Raw genomic sequence first — 24,272 nt, 5'->3', positions numbered from 1 at the left:
AAGCTGAGATTGCTTCAGGGAATGATTTATGGGATCAGAAGGCAATTAAAAATATAAGGAAGCCTGATGTTTTCAGGTCCTGAAAAACACATATCACAGATAAACAATAACAACAAAAAATATATAGTTTTGTTTAGTCCTTTTAATACAAAACATCAAGATGATCATTAAATACAGACAAACCATAGAGCTATATATTTTGTGTTCTGCAAACTTTTATCAAATTATACTGAAACAGAAATACACAATTTAAAATTACATCTGTACAAAATATAGACAAAAATTTGAAATGCAACTACACTCTTCGTTGATTTGTAGTATGCATCCATTTCTTCAAAAAGTTTTTTTCCTTTTTGTCTATTTTTTTTTAACATAAGCAAACAATGGAGGATTTACTTGTTTACCTTAAAGTCCATGGAATTAAATTCAGAGGAAGTAGGACTGGGCTCTATTACTTTTACTTCTGAAGCTCTACTTAAATTTATAAAAAATAAATCTATGGGGGAAATGTAGATATATCTACACTATTTTCTGTTTCACAGGTGCTGAAGTATCTCTGAATGGCTCTTGTGCAATAAGCAAAACAAATTACTTTAACAATACTACTTACATGAGTAATGAAGACCAGCTTCGCCTCCGGAGTCATTTGTATCTGTTTAAAACAGAAAGTATTGCTGAATAATGATAGAAATACTATGTTGTGTTTTTTTTTTTTCTTTCCTTTTCCTTTTTTTTTTTTTTCTTTTTTCAAGGAAATCAGTAGAGAAAGAAAATCTACAGATTTATCACTTCTCCCTGATACAATGCCTTAAGCTGTGCTTGGTTTAATTATTTTGAGGTACGTGATCAATCAGCGTAGTGGCTGCTGCACTGTATATCCAATACACTGAAAGCCTAAGCAACTATCAAGAAAGTACATGCTGTAAAGTGTATGTTAAATACTGATTAACACTGTAAAGCTAGAGATCTGGAAGCAACTACAGAAGCTTGTCAGAGGCAGCTGCAGATTCTGTGTGTATGCACTATTTTTTCTAAATACTGCATTCAAAATAGTTTGATGTCAAATCACTTGTCAACAGTCTTTATGTTTCTATGAAATGAAGGCTAAGGCGGAGGCTATTGGCATACATAGGCAGTTCATAACTATGGAGATATCAGTAATCGTTTGATCATGTAATCGCAAAAATGAAGAGTGGACTAGAAGTTGGCATGCTTTTGAGCGCTGGGTGTTTGATGTGTCCCTATGAATCGGTTACGATGTAACAAAAAGGTCACTTTCTGTTCATTAAAGTATTATCTTTCTGTATGCAGAATTAATTTATTTCTTATTCTGGTCCAAAGGATTTATGTGTTTGTATTGTCCCTAAACTAACAAGATACAGCCACCTACAGCTTGCTTGCTAAGTAAAGCAGGAAAAAAGAGATATCTTCCTGCTAAAGTCTTTTTTTTTTTTTTTTGAGTTATTGATAGGTTTTCACACCTTTGTAGGTGTTAAACAAAAACCCAAGTAGTACAGTCCTGGAGGGTATTTTGTATACTGGAATAAGCTCCGGTTCTGCTATTAAAAGGAGCTTTAAGTCAAACAAACCAATCCCTCACTCCTTCACTGTGACATTTCTCACAAGCCACAGACAAAGAGAAGAAAATCATTAACCTTTAACGAATGTAGCTGAGAATATATTTTTCTGAAAAAAGTTTGTGTTATTTTATTACTTTTTTTCCTGCTATGGAAGTGATTTCTGCGTGTCTGCCTGTACCAGAGAAATAAGGCCAAGGAAATACTGTGTTTGCCCGTCGCTGTTTGGAGAGCTCAGTTCACAGACATGAAGAAATAGAAGGGCTGGTTTGGGTTTTAATGGAAAAGTGAGCAAGAGGTTGGTGGGTTTCTGTCTGCTGAACCCAGGTCACTCGGCTGGTACATGTACTTGTGGATATACTTTATATATATATGTAGGTTTATACGAGGACTTGTGTTGAAAATGAGGATGGAGGAAACCAGAGGGAGGCAAAACCTACACAAATTGTTAGGCCTTTGGTAACAGAGATGTGAAAACTGCTGGTACCCTCGGCTGAAGGAATACAGGTAAATAAATAAATGTGCAACAAGGGACCCCAGTATTTCCTCCAAACTTTACCGTGTGCTCTTTCGCCCCGGTTACTTCTTGGGGGGGGGGGGGGGAGGGGGCGAAGAGCACAAATCCCTCCACGGGAATAAAAAAAAAAAAAAAAAAAAGTTAAAAACAGATGAAGGAAAACCAAAAAAAAAAAAAAGAGGCGGGAGGGAGGGGAGGGGAGGGGAGGGGAGGGGAGGGGAGGGGAGGGGAGGGCAGGGAAGGGGAGAGGAGGGCGCGCAGCTCGCCCCCCGCCCCGCCGTGAGGCGCCGCCGCCCGCCGCTGGGGGGCGTCAGGGCGCTTCCGAACGGCGCCGCGCTACGCCGCCGTCACCGCGGCAACGCCGGAGGCCACGCCCCCCCCGCCAGGAGACCACGCCCCCTCCGCGCAGCGAGGCCCCGCCCCCTGGCGAGGCCCCGCCCCCGGGGGCCGCTCACCTGCGGAGCCCCCGCGGGCGCGGAAAAGGGGGGGAGGGAAGGAGGCGGGGGGGGGGAGGGGGGGGCGCGGAGTTTGGGGACGGGGTCTGGGGGTATTGGGGGTGCTGGGGGCAGGCGGCGCCGAAATGGTTACCCGGGATTGCGCAGGAGCCGCCCCGGCGTGCCCGTAATTCAATTAGTCAGGTTTCGGGAGGGTGGGGCCGGGCGGCTTGGGTTTCTTTTATTTATTTATTTATTTTATTTTATTTTTTAATTTTTTTTTTTTTTTTGGCACGGAGGAGGGAGGAGAAGCCTGCGACGCCTCCTCCCCCCCCCCCCCCCCCCTCCTCCTCCTCCTCCTCCTCCTCCTCCTCCTGCTCCTCCTCCTTCTCCTCTCTCTCTCGTGCGGCAAGCCAATCGGGTCGAGGTGTAAAAAAAAAAAAAAAAAAAAAAAAAAAAAAAAGCGGAAAAAAAAAAAAAAAGATCGGTCCGTAAGCAAACAGCAGGCTGCTCGGTGAGTGGCTGCGGCGGCGGGTGCCCCCCTTCCCCGGCACGCCGCATGCAGAAGCCCCACATGATCGAGCCGCGAGCTGCCCGCCTGCGCCTCCTCCTCCTCCTCCTCCTCCTCTTCCTCGCCTTCATCCCCGGCGCCCGCCGCCACATCCCGCCTCGGACCCACGCGTGTGCATGTATGTACGTGTGCGGGTGCGTGTGTGGTGTGTGTGTGTGTGTGCGCGCTCTGAGCGTGTGCTGCCTGCGTGCGCACCTCCGCGCCCCCCGCGCCCTGCGGCTGCCTCCGGCTCCGGCTCGGGCTCCGGCTCCGGCTCCGGCTCGCAGCGGCAGCGCCGGGTGCCCGCTCCCGCAGGCGGCTGGTGCCGGATCGGCACGCAGCGAAGGGACCGGTCATTGCACGAAGGGGGCGTGACTGTTTAAAGGTTTTTTTTTTTTTTTTTTTTTTTTCTCTTCCCTCTCCTTTCCTTCCATAAAGCAATTTTTTTTATTTTTTATTTTTTTTTCGCAAAACTGACTTTTGCCCCTCCAATCCTCGTCGCTCTTTACGATCCCTCCCTGCCTGCCGCTGCATTCAAGTTTATTTATTTGCCTGCTGGCGTGGTACGTCTTTCCTTGCTGCTCCTGCTGCTGCTTCAGAGGGAAAAGGGGAGCAGCTGTCGGGCAGGACCGAGAAGAACCGGGGTGGTGTTGTGTTGTTTTTATTTATTTATTTATTTATTTTTCCCGATCTCCTTATGTAGTCATCTGAGGGGTGGATTCTTTTCCTCCCACCCCCTCCCTGCTCGTTCAAACTGTTTTGTCCTTCCGCAGAAGTTGATGCTCCCGGGACTGGACCCTGCTTTATCACAGAGGCGCTCCGGCAGGCTGAAGCAGGAGAGTTCCGCACCTCGCCGCACCGCTCCGTCCCTCCCCCGGGTTGGGGAGGCCAACCAGGACCGACATCACCAGAGGAGTTTGCAGGCTTGATTTTCCACTTCTCCGAGGTTTTGCTTTTCTCCACGCCCTCCCATAAAACAATTTTTATTTCCATCTCCTTGGTTTCCACGCCGCAATATTTCTTGGATTGGCCGTTTTTTTTTTTTTTTTTTTTTTTTTTTTCTGTTCCCCTCCTTTTTTTTTTTTTTTTTTTTTTTTTTTTTTTTTTTTTCCTTTTGCCTTTGGTGTTGCTCAGTCCTTGGTGCATCCACCGCCCAGGAACAGGAAGGACGAGAAAACCACTCCACAAAGTCTCCTTCAAGACACTCTGCGCTGCAGAACAGGCTCCCCAACTCCATCAGCGCAGCAAACAAACTCCTCAGGGCTCTTGCTGCCCCTCCACCACCACCACCACCACACATCCTTTTATTTTATTTTATTTTATTTTTTTAATTTATTTTTTTTATTTTATTATTATTATTTTTTTAATTTCCTCGTTGCTCTTTCATTTGCGGAGGGCCGGGAAGAAAGACACAAACTTTCCGCTCCGAGCTCCTCCGGCGCCCCTCGCCCCTCTCCCAGCCGGCGGCCTTTAATCCGCCGCCGGGACCCCTCGCGGGCTCCCCCAGCGAGCGGAGCCCGGCGCCCCCCGCCCGCTCTCCCCTCCCCGCGCCCCCCTCTCCCCGTCCCCTCGCTCCGCGGCCGCCCCCGAGCCGCGGGGCCGCTCGCAGGGGGCGGTGGGGCGCGGCGCCGGGGGCCCGGTGTATGTCGTGCCCCGGCCTCCCGGTGAATGAGCACCGCCCGCCGCCTGCCGCCGCCGCCCGCCTCGGCCCCCACCTCCCCCTGCCGGGGTGAGGCTGCCTGAGGGTCCCCGCGGGTCGCGCATCCCCGCCGGCTGCCGAGCGGAGCCCATCGCTTCTCCCTCCTCCCTCCCACCCACCAGCCTCCCCCATCTCTGCCCCCTTCGTTTTATTTTTTATTGCTACACTTCCCACCCCCCCCCTTTTTTTTTTCTTTCACCATCCTCCCCACGCTCCCCTGCCTTCCACCCCCCTTCCCCTAATTTTTTTTTCCGCCGGGCGCGATGCCGCACGTGGAGATGCTGCTGCTGGCGGCCGCGGCGCTGTGGGTGTGCGTGCGCGGGCAGGAGCCCGGCGCCAAGGCGGTGGCCGACCGCTACGCCGTCTACTGGAACAGCACCAACCCCAGGTACGCGGGGCGGCCGCGGGGGGACGCGGAAAAGGCGCGGACGGGGGTCGGGGGGCGCCGGGCGGGGAGAGTGGAGAGCGCCGGCGGCGGCTGCTGCAACCCGGAGCCTGCGGGAGATGCCCTGTTTGCGGGATGGGGCGGAAAACTTTTTTAAAAATTAGATATTTTGGGGAGGAAGGGGTGAGGTGAGGGGGAAGCTGGTGCCCCTTTATCGGTCCGGAGCATCGCGGCTCCCCGCTGCCGCCCGTCGGGGGTCCAGGGCTGGCCGTGAGGAGGCGAGGTAGGTACCGGGCCGGGGCCGTCGGGGGCAGGAGTGCCTGGACGGCGTCCCCGCTCCTGACAGCCGCGTCTGCAAGGCGGCAGAGCGAGCGAGCTCTGGGAAGGGAAGCTCCCGTGATTTTCCTGAAGTTTTCCCCTCATGTTAAGAATCGGGAAATTTCAGCGCTGCTCCAAATGGTATCCGTGTGTTTGGGGGAAAAGTCACCCGGGTATTACTTTTTTTTTTTTTTCCCTTGTTAAAGTACGTGTGAGCAGACTTTTCTTTCTCTCTTTCTTTCTTTTCTTTCTTTTCTTTCTTTTCTTTCTTTCTTTCTTTCTTTCTTTCTTTCTTTCTTTCTTTCTTTCTTTCTTTCTTTCTTTCTTTTCTGTCTGTCTGTCTAAGTAAATTTGGGGCTATTTTATCTTAGGTTATCTCTTTTTTTTATGCTTCTGATACTGCTGTTTGGTTTCAGATTAGCACATTGATTTTTGTCACAGGTCATGTTTTTTAATAGGTCTGTGTTGCCTGCAGAAAACTCCCCTACTCGGTATTCTGGAGTGGCTTCAGAATAGGTGATGCAGAAGTTACGGGCAGAATTTCCAAGTGCGGAGAGGTAGCTGCTCTGTCCCGCACTTGAATGCTTGGTTCCTGCTAACAATGCCTCATGCCTCAGCGTTACGTGGCTGGCACAAAAAGCTTAGGACAAAAAAGTATTTATCCAAAGTAGCAGTCATGCCTGGGAATGATGAGTATCTATAATTTTTAGTGCCCGTCTCTACATTTTCCTCTCTTGACATGTGTTGCTTGAAAAAAATTGCTCATTGTAAATGAGATAAAAAGTTGCATCGTACACCACATGTCTGAAAAAAATTGCTTCTCTCTAAAAAACAACTTTTTTTTTTTTTTCTGCTGTTGTTAGGCAAAATGAAATGTTGCTCTTGGAAAAAAAAATATTCACAAATCCCACTGGGCAGAAGAGGGATTGTTGAAAGAAATAGGTTTGCCTAAATGATCTACACATGTTGCTGGTGTAGCAGTTAAACATAAAATACTTCAAAAATAACCTCACATTCGGGATTTTTAACTTCTGCAGTCTTATGTGTAATGAGCTCACACAACAACTGCACATGGGTAGAGGTAGTTGAAGATGCGATCAGCGCTCATCTAGTCAGTGGGCATTATGCACTGAGTGGATTTGTGAGGATTTTAATGAGTTTAATGGTATTTTACTGTTAATGAAATCTTCCCTTAGTCCAACATTAAAAATCAGCAGACTGCAGAGAAAACTTAGTTCTGTTATTCTTCCAAACACCAGAGGAATACTTAATTGCAAGATACTTCCAAACCTTCCCCTTGAAAAACAAATGTTTGTTTCTCTCTTAAACTATTCACTGCCCCCTCTCACAAAGAAAGTATCTATGTGGACATGTGGTGTTTGTCCGTGAGTTAAAACTGTAAGGAAGAGCAGTGTAAAGCTATATTTCTCCTTTGTTTTATTCTCTGTGCATTTCAAGTTGCATGATCATTACAGAGAAACAGGGAAACACCTCATTGGTTAGACTGGGGAGACCCAAAGAAAAGAAAACACTTCTGCTTTGAAGTCATTTTGTCAGGATGGAAGGTGAAGGCAAAATTCTCTTTGGTTACCAATATTTTCAGGTCAGTTAGAAGTGCTATAGGAATAACTCCACGGTGATTTATCTGCTTCTAGAGAGAGATTCAGGAGATGGACAGTCAGGTTTTTATACCCACAGAAGTAAGTGGGAATGCTTACTGTGAGATAACGATTTGAAATTAGAAGGCAAAATATGCTGCCATTCTTCAGCCACCAGTGCGGCCGCAGTTCTTTAGCTTACTTTCTTGTTGTACTTATTCAAAAAAATTAACAAACCAGTGTAGAACTAATTAGCTCAGTTTGGAAATTAAATCTTCATCATTTTGATAGTGATTAAAGGCAAGATAAAGTAAGGTTTCCTGAAGACCCCATCTGAAGAATTTAATAACGATTCAATTTATCTCGGAAACCACGATGCTCAGTTTTGTAGTATTAAACTCCAGCAAATGAAATATACAGAAAGATCTCATCCTTATTAAGAGACACAATAATAAGTTGATGAGTGGCCCAATTTGATAAGTGCTCCTTGTGTGAACAATATTTTGGTAACTAAAAAGACTCTGTGAGTCTATTAACAAGTTTATATTACATTTCTTGAATGGTTGCCAAAGTTCTGCTAGAATAATTAAAAAGTGTTCTAGAATCATTATTGTTAGTATGTACAAGTAACAGAAAGTTGAATATTGTTACAGAGCATAAGTCTTTTCTTAGAAGTATTTTAAGCATTCCCATTCCTTTTTTTCTGTTTCATATTTAGTTATCAGCATACACGAAGTACTGTAACTGGTGTAGTACAGAATCACAGAGTTGAAGGGATTGGAAGGACCCTCGAAAGATCATTGGGTCCAACCCCCCTGCCAAAGCAGGTTCTAGATGGGATTATGTTAAAGTTTAAGTTTCAGACTTTTGAAGTATAATAAAATGAGGTTGTTTCATCTATTTTTATTTGTGTGTGTGTGTGTGGATTGAAAGTTATTCATGGAATATGCCTGCAAATGTGTCTAACATTTTTGTTATTCATGGGCTTAGAATTAAGTGCATGTAAATTCTGATTACCCCTTTAATGTCTTTCAGTACTGTCTGCATATGTTTTCTTAGAGGAAAATGATCTTGTCACAGAATATTCCTCTGAATCCAATGGTTAAAATACTTTTGGAAGTTTCTTTGGTAATAGAGCATATACATTTAATCCTTATAGCTGGTGTCCTTGTAATGAAAATCCAGCCAAAATGTCATGTAACTGAGCCAAATATTGAAGCGGTTGACTTGCTTAGCACTTGTTACTGCTTTTAATCTTGTCACGGTTCAACATGAACTATTTGTAGTAATTATTATTACATTTTTCTGCTTGCAGGACTGTGCTTCAACGTTGGGGTTGGTATTTAGGTATTTTCCTGTAAGTTATTTCAGTGGCAGGTTTTGTAGCTTCATAAATTGTTACTGGTTTCAAGGTAGTTAGAAAGACTTACCATTCAAGTCTAGTTTCTGGTCACACATAGGCCAAACCTTTTAGTCTCAGGAAAGTGAGTATTTTTTATTAGGAGTCTTACTGGATTTGGTTATCTCTTACAGAAGAAAATTGTGTATAAAATTACAGTCACAAGAGAATCATAAAGATGTAGGATGATGACATATTTTCTTTTTGTGTGTGCTTAGGTGGATAATAAAATCAAGAAATCAGCTGTTAATTAGAGAATTTAATAGATCAAAATCATGTCATGTTCAACTGATTAGTTCCCAGTATTAACCTGGGTACCATATTTTGATTAGCGGTACTAGAGTTCTTGTTAAGTGAGATACTTGGGTATCAGAGAACAGGAAAATGAGTGGATGCTTCTGCAAATTCTGTGAATAGATCAGAATCTTGCTACCTGGATGCTTAAAATGTGGAGCATTTTGCAACTGAGTGTTCAAGCACTGATTCAGAAAAGCATCTGGCCCCACTGAACTGCATACTGCAATACTTAAGTTCTGTTGCAGCTGGTGGGTGAATAGATGTGTACTTAAGTGCTTCCCCGAACCCACCCAACACACAGACCCAGCGCTGAGAAGCTCTGGCCATGGCTGCCCGTGCACACCTGGCAGTTCTTGGGAATATGCTGGCTGGCTTGCTGGCTGGCTGGACAAACAGATGGACAAGCATCCTCCATATGCTGATATGCATTTGAAGATTTCACCATAGCATATTGATGTTATATGCTGAGGTCATTCGACTTTTTTTTTTTTCTTCCTTCTTTTCCACCTTGAAATAGTTCTGCTTAAATACAGAGATTAGGGAAACTGTGCAGTTGGAATAGGAAGGAGGCAATTGTGTTTGGTAAGAATAACTAAGAAGTTGGGGATGAAAAGGGACAAAATCAAAACATTTGCTTTGGGTTTGGTATTCCATGTCCATTTTATATCAAGAGAGGCATAATACCCCGTAAGCGGGCTGTACAAACAGTATGGCTTATGTTTTGAGAGCATTTTATCCAGCAGCTTGCTCCAAGAGCTGAAAGAATCTCTGACTGATTTCTTGTAATTAAAAGATCAGTAGCAGAGTCTTTGATTCTTTAACACCTACTTTCTTTGCTCTTAGTAGTTTTGCCAACACCTTATGTGTCCAGAAGAATATTGGTGTTTATTTTAAAAGTGCATTTTTGAGGTAGTTTGAAACATTCTATGGAAGAAATGACACAAAGAATGGTAGTTTCATTGGCTTCCACCTTTGTGTGAAAGGCATCTTATTCAGTGGTAAATGATTTTCACGAAATACTCCTTATTAAATCTTTTGCAAATGCACATAGTGAGGACACTTCACTGCATTCATTCTGCCAGCCCTGTTTCCTTACAGGGAGGGACAGATAAAGATGAGCCATCCTCTCCCTCCCCTCTTGCTGTGATCCCAGCAATCTACCAGCTTCATGCTGGGCTGAGAAAATGAATGCAATTAGTCCTTCCGGAGTCACGGTCTTTGCAGTATTAAGGTGAGAGGTATGTAATATGTATATGCATGAATATGTGTGGCTTTCAGTGGTTGTATATGTGCATATGTATGTGTGCAAGTATATATGTATGTATGCATTGAAATTAGAAGGAGGTGTGGTGTAGAGTAAATCATGATTATTGTATGGGAAGAAAATCTCTACAATTTTTTAATCAGCGAACTTAAACATTGAGAAAATGAATAGTTTGTTACAAACTCATTCCCAGCTCTCGTCTTCCAGCACAGATCTTTTTGGCTTAAAATAATAGTAGTAGTAAAATAAAAAATATATATTTATTTAAAAGAAGTGGGATCTGTGTTGTGGTTCTTGGCAGTCTTCCCATTGTGCTCTTCATTTGCGTGCTGGCAGCCCCTAGGCCAGTAGGTAGGCAGGTGGGTGGATGCCCAAGCACACAGGCGCACAGATGTAAAATGAAACGGAGAAGATTACAGGCATGTGCTTTGAGAACTCTCAGGGCTTATTAGAGTACCTTGTTACTGCTTCTTCCTGAAACAGCCAGTGTCACTGGGCAGTGTACTGCATGGTAGAAATATTAGGCTTCAACAAAGCGCGTAAAGAAGGCTGGTCATTTTGATCTCCTTAGAGAAAATGCTAACAAAGACACAACCTTTCCTAGGGAAAGCATGAGTAGTTCTTCCATAGCTGTGAGATGCACCTGTCTTGCTCTTCTGGCTCACTGTTAGTTTTTCAGATTTTTTTTTAAGGCAAAGAGAAGTATTTTGGAACTGCGTTCTTCTTCTTCAGCCATCCTGTTTTGAATTTATTTATTTATTTATATTTAATATGTCTTTATTCTCACAATTAGTCTAATCTTCCAGTATTTCTGAATGGTGTAATTCACTGTTGATAATAAAGGGTCCTGTTTTGTTTAAGTTTTCTTTGCACTGCTGCTTAAAAAGTAGTCAGTCAGCAGCACACCAATATAACGAAGTGGAAACATTTGGTTTAAAATAAACAGACACGTTATTGAAACTGCTTTCTGGTGATATTACAGTTATTGTGAGTAAACCCTACTGTAATGCACTTCAGCATTGCTGGATGGAAGAATAGAATCCTTCATCCATTGGAAGTCTTCCTTCCATTTTTGCATTCTCTCTATTCATTGTAGTTTCTACAAGCTAGATTATAGTTGAGCTAATTTAAAATGGTGGGTATTATTTTGAAGTATGTGAATACGGATAGATACCTGAAATCCTTTTCTAAGAAACTGAGCATAGGTTGTGACATTACAAAACCACAAATTCCTATTTCCACACATTTTTTAAAATTGTTTGTATTAAAATCAAATATTTGAAAATTAAAATAATAATAAAAATGATGCTAGCTTGTGAAGACTGAGATTTTATCTTGCTTCTATAGAGCACCATGATTTCAAATAACAGAAAAGTAAACCCCCTATATGTTTTTCATCTGGCGAAATGTCCATCATATTTTACTGTTGACAGGTTGATGAAAATCCATTGTTAGATCCTAGTTTTATGAAAAAATTAGTTTGTTTATTTTTGACTGCTGCAAAATGTAGAGAAAGAGTTTGATGCCCATTTTCTGTTATCTGGTATGATAGGAGTTTTATGCCCATTTTTCTGTTTAAATGCATGACCAGTAAAAATGCTGTCAAAAGAGAAATCAACTAACAAGAAGATACACAAGAGCCCTGTTAATTAGCAAGATCTGCTTGAATTGCTAACAGCAACCTCTCATAGTTAATTCTTCAGGTTTGGCGATTTTTACTGGAAAAGTCTTAAAGATTATGATTCCTATTCTGTCACTTGCAGTATAATCTGGTAGACACCTTTACCTATCCAGGCTGGTATACGGTGTGGAAAAAAAGGGATTGTAGACTGACAAAACCTTTAAGTACAGTATTAGTTATGTTTTACTTCTTGTATTTTACTTTCCGTCATTAAATCAGCATATTAATCTGATAAAGAACTGTTCAGTAGTAATACCTGCAATTAAAAATAATATATGTTCCTCATTGACTAACTTTCAATTTATTTATTTTATATCGGACTCTCAAAGAACCATTTTATTTGAAAGACCCCATTTTATTTTTCTTACGTCAGTAATAAAGTGGTGCTGGAGTGCAGAGAAGTAATTTGCTTGTGAATCATCTGATGAAGTGAAAATTTGTAGATAAGTTTGCTTTGATCACTGTATGCTGAAATACCTTTTTGTTCCATTCTCACTGAAAAAATTCAGCCTCATAACAGTTAAGAAAGGTGTATTTTGATTATGTATTTTTTGTATTTTGATTCTGTATTTTGTGATAATATATTTTGTACCATAATTAGTATTTACGGAGTAGCATGGTTGTTGTTTGTTAGTTAAAATAACATTTTTTCCTCCCCTAATTTTTTTTTTTTTTTTTTTTTTTTTGCTTGCGGGTAGATGCTGGACAGTGGCAGGCATATGCATATTATGTGGTTTGCTCGTCTGCTCATCAGTGTGGCCTTTCCCTTGTGGGTAGCAGTGAAACTACCTTTTTGTTTTTGTGGACTTAAAAGTAGTATTTTTTGTGTTAAAATAATGGTTCAGAAGATTTTTTTTCCATTCTCTCTACACACATTCCATAATCCCATTATCTAATCACATGGAATTGTTAAGAAATATATTTTAATTTTTATTGCAGTATTTGTACCCTACACAGGGGTTTTCATTTTAATTTTTTCTTTACATCTGTTTTAATTTTGTAAATAAATTTGAGTACCTTTTGTACGGTCTATGCCTTTGAAGTAGGAGCTAAATACATTCTAATTTTTTCATCAAAACTAAACAAATAAATCGTCATCTGTGGCTAAGGCTTTGCTGGTTTTGTAGTGCTATGTAAATCAAGTGTTGAATTTTTTCTTTTTTCCTTTTTCTTTTTTTATGAGGAGGCAGAAAAAAAGTATTTCACCTACTTGTAGATTTGATGATGATCTTTGTAGTACAGCTATCAGTTTGCTATGCTGGTTAATCAGTGTTAGGTAAGGACTGCTAACAGCTTTAATAATGTTGCCTTCCATGGAATTGTTAAAAGTTGCTTCAAAGAAATTTGCTAATTGATGTTGTTAATAAGCAGTAAAAAGAGCTTTTTGCGTATGTGTGTGTGTGTTTTTCCCGCTTTAGTTGATGTCTAATCAAATTTTAAAAATAGTTGTGTATTCATACAGGCAGGGCATTTGGTAAGCAGAAGTTAACAAAGTAGGATCTATCAATCCTGTTCTCTTTCCTATTGTTTCCAGAAAAGAAGGAAATAAAGAGGGACTCTGGAATTTGAAAGTATTGACCTTCTGACATGCACACACAGCATGGTCATTGCACTGGCACATAAAGTGCCTTAAGCCACCATAATGGCAAACTGCATTTTTGAAGTTACTGATATGAGAGCCAGCTGGATGGGGGATGGAGAGCCAACATTGACTCTACAGCTATTTGCAAGTTTCCACTTTAGAGCCAGACAGCTTCACTTTTATATTCCCAAACTTACCACTTAGGAATAATGTTGCTTTGTTCGGTTTAGCCAGGGATTTGTGACTGCTACATAGACTTAGTACCGTTTGGTCCAGAATTGTGTGGTCATTCTTCATAGAGATCTGCTTCACAGAGTAATTTCATTCATCTGGTGATGGGGGAGGGATGAGAAACAGTGAGGGGACATTCAGATATAGCATTCTTCAAGGAAAATGCACATCCACATTAGCTAGTCCCTTTCTTAAAGCTTTTTAAAGATGAAGGCAGAGATTTGGATCAAGTATTTAAAAGCCAATTCAGACCCCTGTCTTCCGAGTACATGTGATCTCCTGGATAGGCTCTCCATGCATGATCTGGAAAAGACCTCATACTTTACTTACTGCAACAGCTCTTCTCTCCCCCGCTCCCCCCCCCCTTTTTTTTTTGTATTTGTTTACAGTTATTGCTCCGGTACACTTATACATCTTTTTATAGTTCTCTTGGGGCTTAGTTTATTAAAAATTAGTGATCCATCACTAAGCGGGGTACAGTACAAATACTGGTGCTCCCAAAAGGGAGATTTTGTGCCAAAACAGAAGAAATAATAGGAATACAAAAGCTGCCAAAAAGCGTGTCTCCCAATTGCTAATTAATCAGGCGAAAAAGCACCTCAGCAACTACAATTGAATGTGGGACAGTTTGTTGTAAATATTTAATAAAGATGTGTTAAGGGGACATAATATCTTCTTGTTTGTATCTACGTATATTAAAAAAAAAAAGGCAAATAAAAATGCCATCTATGTGCCAGAGCTGTTGGGGATTTCTTTTATGTTGATGGCATTGTCACTGGTAGAGCTCTTTCAGAAAACCTCTTGCTGCTTTTGAGCAAAAAAATTATCATTTTGTCTATTCATTTTTCCTGTCTGTTTTTAAGTTGGTGGCTGATGATAGTATCTATAACCAATAAGTGAAGCTTCAGAAAAGATACATTAAAAAAAAAAAAATACATCTTCAGCAATCTGGGTTACAAGGTATGGGGAAAAAATTGCTGTGAATATCTGGTATCCAAATCTGCCAATCACTTTTGGCACAGCTCCCATCATGGTTGCTGTGCCCATAATTAAATGCCTGTCATTAGTGTATTTTTCCATAACATTTACAATGGAAAAGGCAAGGGGTCCTTCCAGAGCTATGGCTGTCAGGGGAACAATAAAAACTAATTACACACTCTGCTGTCACCATTGTCAGCTCTGCTTTTGGGGGTAAAGAACATGGAAAGTGTGTGCCTAATAATTATATATATAAAATTATATATATACAATACCCAATTGGGGAAACTCAGTCATAGTGAAGTGACATTTACTTGGAAGTTTATTATTCCTGTATTCAAAAGACCTTAATTCTAGGGTTGCATTTTTCCCTTCAGTTATGGCTAAGTTGCACGCACTTTTCCCTTTACATTCAGTCACTTTTGCCTTTCTCTATTCCTTTCTCTCTTGCACACTTTCTGGTGAATTGAGCTTTCCAATAAAATTGCTCGGATCAAAGCTGGTATTTGCCTGCATTTATTAAGTGGGTGCAAATCATCTTATCCTTTGTATTCTTTTGCTTGTGTCGTGGATAGTAAACTCGATAAAAAATGCCGAAAGAAAGCAGCTAGTGCTTTCAGATAAGTTTGCTTGTTCACCTTTTTTTCTGTTTTCAGTCCACGGCCTGCAGGTCATCCTCAGTGAAATCAGGAGGTTAAGATTTTGGAGTGCTGCAGCAGTGGCTCTGGTGAAGTATGTGCCAGTTCTGTTTGTCAGTGCACAGATATTTCCCAATGTAAGCATGAGGGCATAACCGGAGAGTGAATTATCTGTAGAATGCTGTACTTAAAGACATTGAAGGAATAAAGTCATGCCGTCGCGCTAATATTTACTGATGTTTTTCTTCTGTAGCCTGTAAAATGAATAATTTAAGCATTTTTATTTTTTTTTTAGCCCACAGATTTTAAAAAGAATAGATCATTGGAGCTAGGATTTTGAATATATTTAGGTACCCAGAGTTGCAGAGAAGAGCCGTGTGGGATTTTTGAGACTGCTTGGTGCCTAGCTGCCTTAGATTTTATTTTTGCCTTCTTACACCTTTAGGTACTTAAATGCCCATCAGAAAATGATCCCTAAAGCTGCTTAAGGAAAACAGTGTAAATATATATATATAATAAATATATATATGTGTGTGTGTATATATATTAAATAGGTGAAGTCTGTAGGAGCTGATGTGTATAAGGAGGAATCATAGTCTATTTGCTCAATGGATACTAAGGATCTAAAGTTTGTCCTGTGGTCACAATGGTGTGGTGTTGCTTGTGAGCGGGACTTTCAGACATTAGGCTTGCCTACTTCCACAAGGCCTCGCGAACCACACAAGGCAAACCTGCTGAGACCAAGCCACGTATGTGGATATTTGTCTCAATGGATCAGAATAATATCTAGACGGAAGCCTCTTAAACTGTTTTTGCAGGGTTGAGACCCGCAGCTTTGGGGAGCTGAGGAGATAGAGATGAACCCAATAGATGAACAGTCATCGTGCCGCCAGCGGTGTCAGCAGTGTGGGCTGGCTAGCCATAGGTGGTGAGCAGACATTTAGGCACTGCTGTGCTGGGCACCTTACATAGTCAGGGACAATTTGGGATGTGCTAAAGAATGATTAAGATCGAAACTAAAATAAGTAGTGCAAAATTAGGATACAGGTTATGTGTTTTCTGAAGCACTATGTGATACATGTTTATTTCATGGATAAGATACTTGTTAAAGACTAGATGGATTTTGTGAGTGTCCAAATATGATAGAGTTCATTCCTTAATGAAATAATTGAAACACTGTATTCAGGAAATAATTCTCTATTTTCTACAAAATAGAACAATAATCTTCTACAAAATAAAAGTTACTGTTTTGCCAGAGGATCTTACTTCCCCTTTTTAATACAATAACAATGTATTTTGTTACCTATTTACCAAGACGCAGACAGCTTTTTGTAGTGTTGTGTTGTTTTTTTTTTTGTTGTTGTTGTTTTTTTGTTTTTGTTTGTGTGTTTTTTTTTTTTTTTCCTATTGTATTTGGAGGCTGCTGGAAGAAAAGGAAAGCAATTTTTCTTGAAGCAATTTCATTTAAAGCAATATCAAATACTACGTTTTTCTTGATTTCCAGTGGACTTGCTGATGTCTAGTGGCTATGAGATACAATGTAATGAGACGAAGAAGCATCTTTCAGGAAATGTGACACATTTAATTTGAAAAGACATGCATTGATCAAATACACCTTCTTTTCGTAAAAATGAGTCTCATATAAAAAAAAAATCAAGTCCTAATTCTTAATCTGAATCCATCATACATATATATGGAATTTCATCATGTTTTATAATTTCTGTTATAGGACAGTGGACCCAACTTAATGTTACTTGTAAGTATGTGTAATGAGTTGTCTTTAGGGTCCTAGAAATCTTTGAAAATTTTCTGTAAGGTTGATTTAAAAAAAAAAATCTTTTTGAAATAGTGTGAAAGTTTACTAAATATGTTAATTTCACAATCCTTTTAAAGGATGTGTACCCAGTTTTATTGAGGAACTTAAGTGTTAAACAGTCCCCAGACAAACTACATTTATAAAAAATACTAGGAACACTTCCTGCAGAGAAAGAGATCATTTTCTAACATGCTTAATAGCATAATTCTCATTTAAAAACATGAAATATAAATCTGTCTTTTAACACTCGGCACAAAAGTTGGATGCAGATATGTTATTTTCTTCACTAGCAGAAGTTCCGTACATTTGTTGAGGGTTTTGAGAGTATAAAGAGATTCCTCATTAAAATAAAAATAAAATATAAAGAGTGTTGTTATTTGCAGTATCTTTAATCAAGGTGGTATGAAATTTCTCATTAAGGTTAAGATTCACATTATCATAACAAGTGACAACGTAGGTGAAGGGGGAAAATTAATTAGAGAGGTAGATCATACTTGTTTCTCATTATACCCTGGCTATTCACTGCATTCAAATTCTAAGCAAACCTTTACTCTATATCTCAATCCTATAAAACTTACTTGCCAGGAACACATTATGAAGAGAATCTCCATATTCACTGTTTCTAGTACAAAGCGTGATAGTTTGCTTTAAAACAAAACAAAAAAAAACAAACAAACAAACAAACAAAAAAAAACAAAAACAAAAACAAAAAACTTTTTTTTGTGATTTACAGCATAGCTTTAATATTACTTTTTCAGACCCTGTCTCTGAATGAACTATATTTTATAGCTTACCGTAAAAAGAAATCTCCGTTTTCCATTTTTCATATTAGCTGTCTTGATTTAGTGCTAGTATAATGGCCTTCTTCAGAACAAAGCATTTGGAACAGTTTCATGGGTACTTGGGTAGGTGTAGAGTTTGGATCTAATATGTTATTACTGATGAAACCAGTTTTGCCTTTGTAATTTCTCTGAGTAAATCTGACCATTTCAGTGTCCAATTAGGAATTGGTTGTTTGTCTTGTTATGTCTGAAAGAGGAAATACTACATCTAGTTTGTGTGATTTTTTTATTTTTATTTTTTTATAAAACTATGTGAATGCCTACAAGACCTGATTTTTAGAAGAGAATATTAGGTAGGTTTAACCCAATCATTTTATGTTGTTTTCTTTCACATCGGAAAAGCTCTACTGTTAAGATAATATGTCTTCTGTTTTCTAGACTGTAACCAAAATGTTACACACAAAATAATTCATATTAGTGTCATAGTCCCCAGAGTGCAGTGAGGTACCTGGGTGAAAAAATTCTGTTGCTTTCAGTTAAATGTGCTAGAGATCAGTGCTGTTTCCTGTGATTGCTGCTGGGGATAGTTGTGGTCTGAGAAATATTTCTACCTTAGAGAAGAAAAAGAAATTTAAAAAATATTTATTTATTTTAAAGATAAATTCAATATTTGAGAGCATATCTTTCCTTCAATACTACTACTGCTATGGATATTGGTCCATATCACTTCAAGAATACTGCTATTTAAATAATATATCAGAAGCAATAATAATGTTTACACAAATATGACCTGTCAGTTGAGAAAATACCTCAGCAATACAGAATATTCTGATTAAATATTCTGATAATATTCTGAAAATATTCTAATAATAAATAATATTCTGATAAAGCAGGGTTACTTACTACCTTTTTCTGCAGTATGCCATAGTATGTGCTTGGAAATAGGCTGTAAGTAGTATTCTGTAGTATTTATTTAGTCTGTTAACATATTGTGACCAGATGCTGTGGTATATTTGCATGGAGTTTCCATTGAGTTTACTGAATCTTTGGGGATGTCATAATTTTTATTTCTGAGGTCTAGGCAGCAATAAAAGAGAACAAAGTAAGTATCAAAGTAAAGTTAAGTGGATAGTATGTTCCTTGTTCTTTTTCATTCCTCTCTAAATTTTAAAAACATTATTAGTAATGTTAAACAATTTTTAAAAATGAAATGTAGTTAAATCTCTATCTAGAGATGTTTCATTTATTTACATTTACCACTTCTGCAATGTCCATTTTAGTTTTTACTTCCTTAGTAAGTTACTCAATGTTTTTTTCCTCTTCAGAACTTTTGTTCCATCTTAGCTACCATTTCAGGCACAGTTACATTTATTTTGTATATATTATAGTTTTTTTATCAATGTATTGATTAAAATTCTCACCCCTCAAATAAGGTTAGGAGAACATAGTATGTAGGGTGGTTAAGAGAAATTTGCTGCAGACTGATTTTGGTATAAAGGGAGCATGTACTCATTTCCTTAGGACAGGGAAGCCTGTATTCTTTTGAACTCTATTTTGGAAACAAGCATTTTGAAGTTGCTCAGGAGTCTAGCCTCTGCTGCAGATGTGTTTGCATCTTCCCTTAATTGTATTGGTTCTTTCTACCTACTTGTTCGTGATTGTAAGCATTCCTGCTTTCTCTTAAAATGAAAAGGTGGAATGGAACGCAGTTGGGAACCCCATCTGTTGTTACCAAACGCCAAAAATCAAACAAATGCCATGACAATAATGCAAAATTATCAAATAAAGAAACTCAAACAATCAAACCTCCATGCATTGAAAAAAGGAAGATGGGAGGTGGAAAGGTGCATCTGTTCTGCTGTTGCATGACCCCAAGGGCTGACATAAACTACTTTTCAGAAGCCACTGAAGCTGAAGGTGTAATTTTTCCTGTTGAAGTAGTGGATTGTCAGACTGACTCAAAACTTTGAGTGGAGTCTAATGTGAGAAAGTATGTTCAGGCAAGACTGCAGCCGTTCTAAAGGAAAAATCGTACGGCTGCCTTTCAGCTTGAACAGGTAAATAGTGATTGTCAATCTGTTCTTCACTCTTAGAAACATCTTGTGTGTGTGTGCTTGTGTATTTAATGTGGATGATGCTGGGGGAAGAAGCAGAAGAAGGGGCGAGATTGTACTAATGACAACTTGTTTTCCACCAGGACATTTGTTTTTGTTGTTTTCGCTGCAGTTCTGCAAGCTTCTGGAAGAAGGTGAATACATTGACAGAAGAGCCATTAAGAGGCGAGCCCTCACTTCCCTCCAAATAAAGAAATCCTGAGATTGCATTTAGAAACACTTGTTTAGAAACATTTAATTGTACTTCCACTATGTGTTAAGTTACCCCTTTTTTGGGCTGGTAATTACATCTTGCTTGTGACTTAGGTCCTATATGAAAAATGGCAATTCTTGTCCTTTTTTTCTCTTTCTTGGTAAGCGGAGAGTATGTTTTTTACCTGTTGTCTTTAAACATCAGCAAGTTGCATCCATCTGCGCAAAAAGGTGCATTGCTACAGTCTGTGTGTGGTCATGCTGTGACCTAGGTGTTGCAAAGAGAACAGGAGCTTTCTATAGTTCATAAGTGTCCTTGCATACTTAGTTTGCTTGGGTTACCTTAAGTAGATTTGCATATAGCTGTCTGACATGTAATTTTCAAACCTTTCTAATCAGCTTTAAGAGAAAAATGACTTTCCTAATTATTAATGGCTAATTATTCTTCAAACCTAGGTTGTGGTATTGTTCAGTGTGTGCTATACCTCTTCTGTCCCCCTTCCTGTTTTTTTTGTTTGTTTGTTTGTTTTTTCTGTTTTGTTACAACAATTATTTCCACGAAAAAGTGGTTTTGATTGTCATCTGCTCACCTCCTTAATTTTTCCTTGTTAGAATAGATTGGGTAACGCCTTAGGGTTCCTGACTAGTGAGCTTTGCTTGGAAGGACCTGTAAAACAGTGGCTCCAAACTGCAGCAAATATTGACTAGGTCTCTGAGCTGAGCCTTGCTCTGAACACTTGAAAGACTGCTATTGTTCCTCCTCAGTCAGCACTCCATAGCCAAGGCTAAAGTATGCATGTGTTAGGAGAAGAAAGGCAGTGGGGGAAATTAAACAGTGAACACAACTGAACTCTTAACTGCTCTTTGCAGAGGAGAGGGAAACCTCCAACAAAAAAGGGGCAAGAACTTGCTACAGGTTGCAGAAAACTTTGCTGAAGAGGAGTGACTCACAGCATCAACGCTTTGTCTGTAAGGGGTGCTAGATGCACGTAGCTGATAGCTTTGGCATTATTTAGGTAGGATGTGGGAAAGTCTGTGGGAAGGAGTACCAGTGTTTTCCTTATGGGGATGGTTCTTGGTAAAGACTGCAATAGTTTATGAACAGTTACGTGATGAAGGTGGAGTCTTGGGCAGGTCCCTGCTGTTCCAGGCTCTGATCAGAGCAGTGATGGGTAAAGTTTTTTGGAGAGTTTAACAGCTGCTATTCTTTTCCGTCTAGCTATTGTCTTGACTGTGCAGAAGAAAGGCAAGATGCAGAGCATGCAGTTTAATCAGGCAACCACTGTTTATTCATTCATTTGGGAGCATAGTTTGGCAGTAAAGCATATACTGAGAATTGCTGTACTTCCCTTGGAAGTCCATCCTCGTTGGAGAAGCTTCTGCACTGGGTGGATGATGGACCCCTGGTGAAAGGCTGGGAAGCTGTCTGATCGTATTCTCCTCTCACCTTTCTGTTTTGTTTGGGAGTACTGTTTCATATATTTCTTTCACATTTTCATTTGCCTGGATATTTCACTTCTGTATAACATGAGTAGTTTTGTTGACTAGCTTGGTAATACAGCCTACTACATTGCATTCACCTGAACTAAATCTCTCCGACTTGCTGTGATGAAAGTGAAATTCATCTCACCAGGCTTCCTAGTTCCGCCCTCCCCCCACTTTCCTGCCCAAGAAAAACCTTCAAAGCAGTATATTATTAACATTGTACCTGCTGCCAGCCTTAAATATATATATATATATATATATATATATATATATATGTATGTATTTCCTGCTGATTCATTTTTGCTTCTAGATAGGTGTTTCTTGAATGTGATGAAAGAGATGTCTCACATATTTCACAATGGTCAGCTGTCCTCATCCCTGTCTGTTTTGTATCAGTTACCTCTCCATTCCCTCCTGTCCTTCAGTCTAGATGATGTAAGGAAACTTGAAAGGACCCATGTCCTCCTTTTCTTCCTACTCACAAGACAAAGCTTTGCCCTCTGTGTTTAAGATTAGGAAAATGACAGTATATCTACATGTATCTCATTATTGTAGAGCATATTGTGATATTTCGAATATGAAAGGAGCTGTATAAAAGCAAATTCTGTTTACTCACCTCAGATGGGAATAGGATGGTCTTGTTGCAGCTCTATCCCTTTATCTAGGTAGGAGAAGTGCTTGACACTGTGTTTAAGAATGAGATTGCACTGTGCTTTGCTTGTACCCTCCAGCAGCACTACAGCAGAAAGAAAACCCATCTTCAAGGATGAAGTCGGAGAAGTTAAAACATAGATGGGAATTGCTCAAAATATTAATATGCTAAGAAGATGCTAAGATTATAAGAAACTTCAAGTACAGTGCCTTACAGCTGGCAAAAGCATTGTTTTCTGAGCTTATAGAGAGCAGTACTATATCAAATCCAGAAAAACAGGCTTTTGATAAGTAAGTAGGTAACATATTATTATAAATTGCTGTGGAGGAATGTGATTCAGTTTTATTTTAATTAACTAAGGTTGTCATTTCACTAAAGATCAGCCTATTTGGTATGCAGAATACACAGGAATATAAAATATATTAGATTTAGGTAGGAATTTCTTTCCCATATATTTTTTTTTCAATGTAAGAAGAATACTCCATGTAAATATTGTGTGTTGATCACCAGATCCTATTCAAATTCCTTTATGTATTCTGAAGATAGAAGCGTGTAGTTGAGGCATGGTAATTCTTATACAGAAGAAGGTTCGTGACTCTTTTTTTCTGCAGTAAATGTATTTTCCTTTGAACTGGTAGTTTACATATTGCTAGTTGTCTAATTTTACCCATTACAAAATATATTTCACTGAAAGCTACTGCATTATAGACAACAACCTGCAAAAATAAAAAATCATTAGAAATATTTTTGTGTGTGGCTCAAATGCAAAAGGATTTCCAATGAAGCCAGGATAAGGAAAGAAGTAACCAGGCTCTTGTATAGTCCAGTTTTCTTTTTTTTTTTTTTTTTATGACCTTCTCATTTCTGTGTATGCTTCTTTTCTGCCTTCCTCGCCTAACACAACAATTCTAATAATATGATTGATACTTTACAAACAGGAAAATTCAGAGTTACAGCTTCTGCAACAATTGGAACACTCCTATATGGCATAAACCTAAGATTTTTATGTTAATCTTAACTCATGTGTATATGTGATAACTTAAAATCCCTGTGCTTTGGGGTTATTGTTCAGATTGGAAAACAACATATGGTCACACAAATTATGTCATTGTTATACTTTATCCCTCCTCTACTTAAAGTCTACTTAAGGAGTTGTTTCTTTGTATATACCAAATTAACTGTTCTGAATGACATTCATTTGTGAATTGACTGGCCTTTATTAAAAAGAATGGCCAATCAAAATTGTAATGCATTTGTATGCTTTTTCTTCAGTCCCATACTAAAGAACCAGAAATTTTATTCCTTTCCTAATGGAGCTGATACTCTAGCTGTAAACATGAGGTTTTTAGAAAGCTTATCAGTCATGGTAGAAATACGGCCTTTTATATTTTGTCTCTGTTGATAATGCTATGTTTGCAAGACAGCTCAATAATGTAGCTTTATTTTGTACAGTAATGTGCCAATCAGCTGTTTTCCCGTTTTAGCAGAAGCCAGTTCGGAAAACAGGTAGTTGGTGGTACTTACCACTGTGCTCTAAATCACATCTATTTCTTCAAACTTTTCTGACTCTCTTGTTGGGTGAACGTTTATCAGAATTTCAGACTAGTATGATTACTACCATATTATTGCAATATACTCTTCTCCGTACCCAAGCGTCTTAGAAGTTCTACATTTATCTTTCCTGTTTTATTAATAACAGAATCTTACGATGAGCAGATATTGTCACCAGATCAAATGGGCTTATTCCAGTCATGTGATTTATTTATTTGTTTAAAATCTATTTCTAGCACTCTTTTCTTAAAAGATCATAAAGAATTAAAACAATACAAAGGCTGGGAGGAGTTGGATTTCTCCAAGAATAGAGTTTTATTTTTCAGTAGGAGTCCACAAAGAACAAAATAAAAGCATTCAAAGACCTGCTAGGCATGTCTCCATGAAGACTGAAGTAATGTATGCAGAGGCAGGCACCAACATAGAGTTACGTTGCCCAGTGCACTGCTAACCATTTACTTTGAAAGAGACCTGCTTGAGAACAAAGGGAAGAAAACCCCTCATCATGTGTGCAGGTACTGATTTTCAGCTC

The 24,272-nt window shown here is 39.4% G+C and overlaps 1 protein-coding gene and 1 long non-coding RNA gene across 2 annotated transcripts in view; both read left to right on the top strand.

Annotated features, from left to right (window-relative positions):
- Positions 1 to 3,092: 3,092 nt before the first annotated feature.
- Positions 3,093 to 4,074, top strand: LOC311427548. Its single transcript, XR_014687420.1, has 2 exons — positions 3,093 to 3,217; positions 3,852 to 4,074. It is a non-coding gene; the product is annotated as an uncharacterized lncRNA (long non-coding RNA).
- A 128-nt stretch (positions 4,075 to 4,202) lies between these two features.
- Positions 4,203 to 24,272, top strand: part of EFNA5 (ephrin A5) — a 213,558-nt gene continuing 193,488 nt past the window's right edge. The window contains exon 1 of the mRNA XM_084503310.1: positions 4,203 to 5,165. Within this exon, the coding sequence (XP_084359436.1) occupies positions 5,041 to 5,165 (125 nt within the window). The 5' untranslated portion in view covers positions 4,203 to 5,040. The remainder of the gene's footprint in view (positions 5,166 to 24,272) is intronic.

The sequence above is a fragment of the Aythya ferina genome (genome assembly GCF_964211825.1).
Source record: "Aythya ferina genome assembly, chromosome: Z".
Taxonomy (NCBI): domain Eukaryota; kingdom Metazoa; phylum Chordata; class Aves; order Anseriformes; family Anatidae; genus Aythya; species Aythya ferina.
This window is presented reverse-complemented; position numbering and strand designations above follow the sequence as displayed.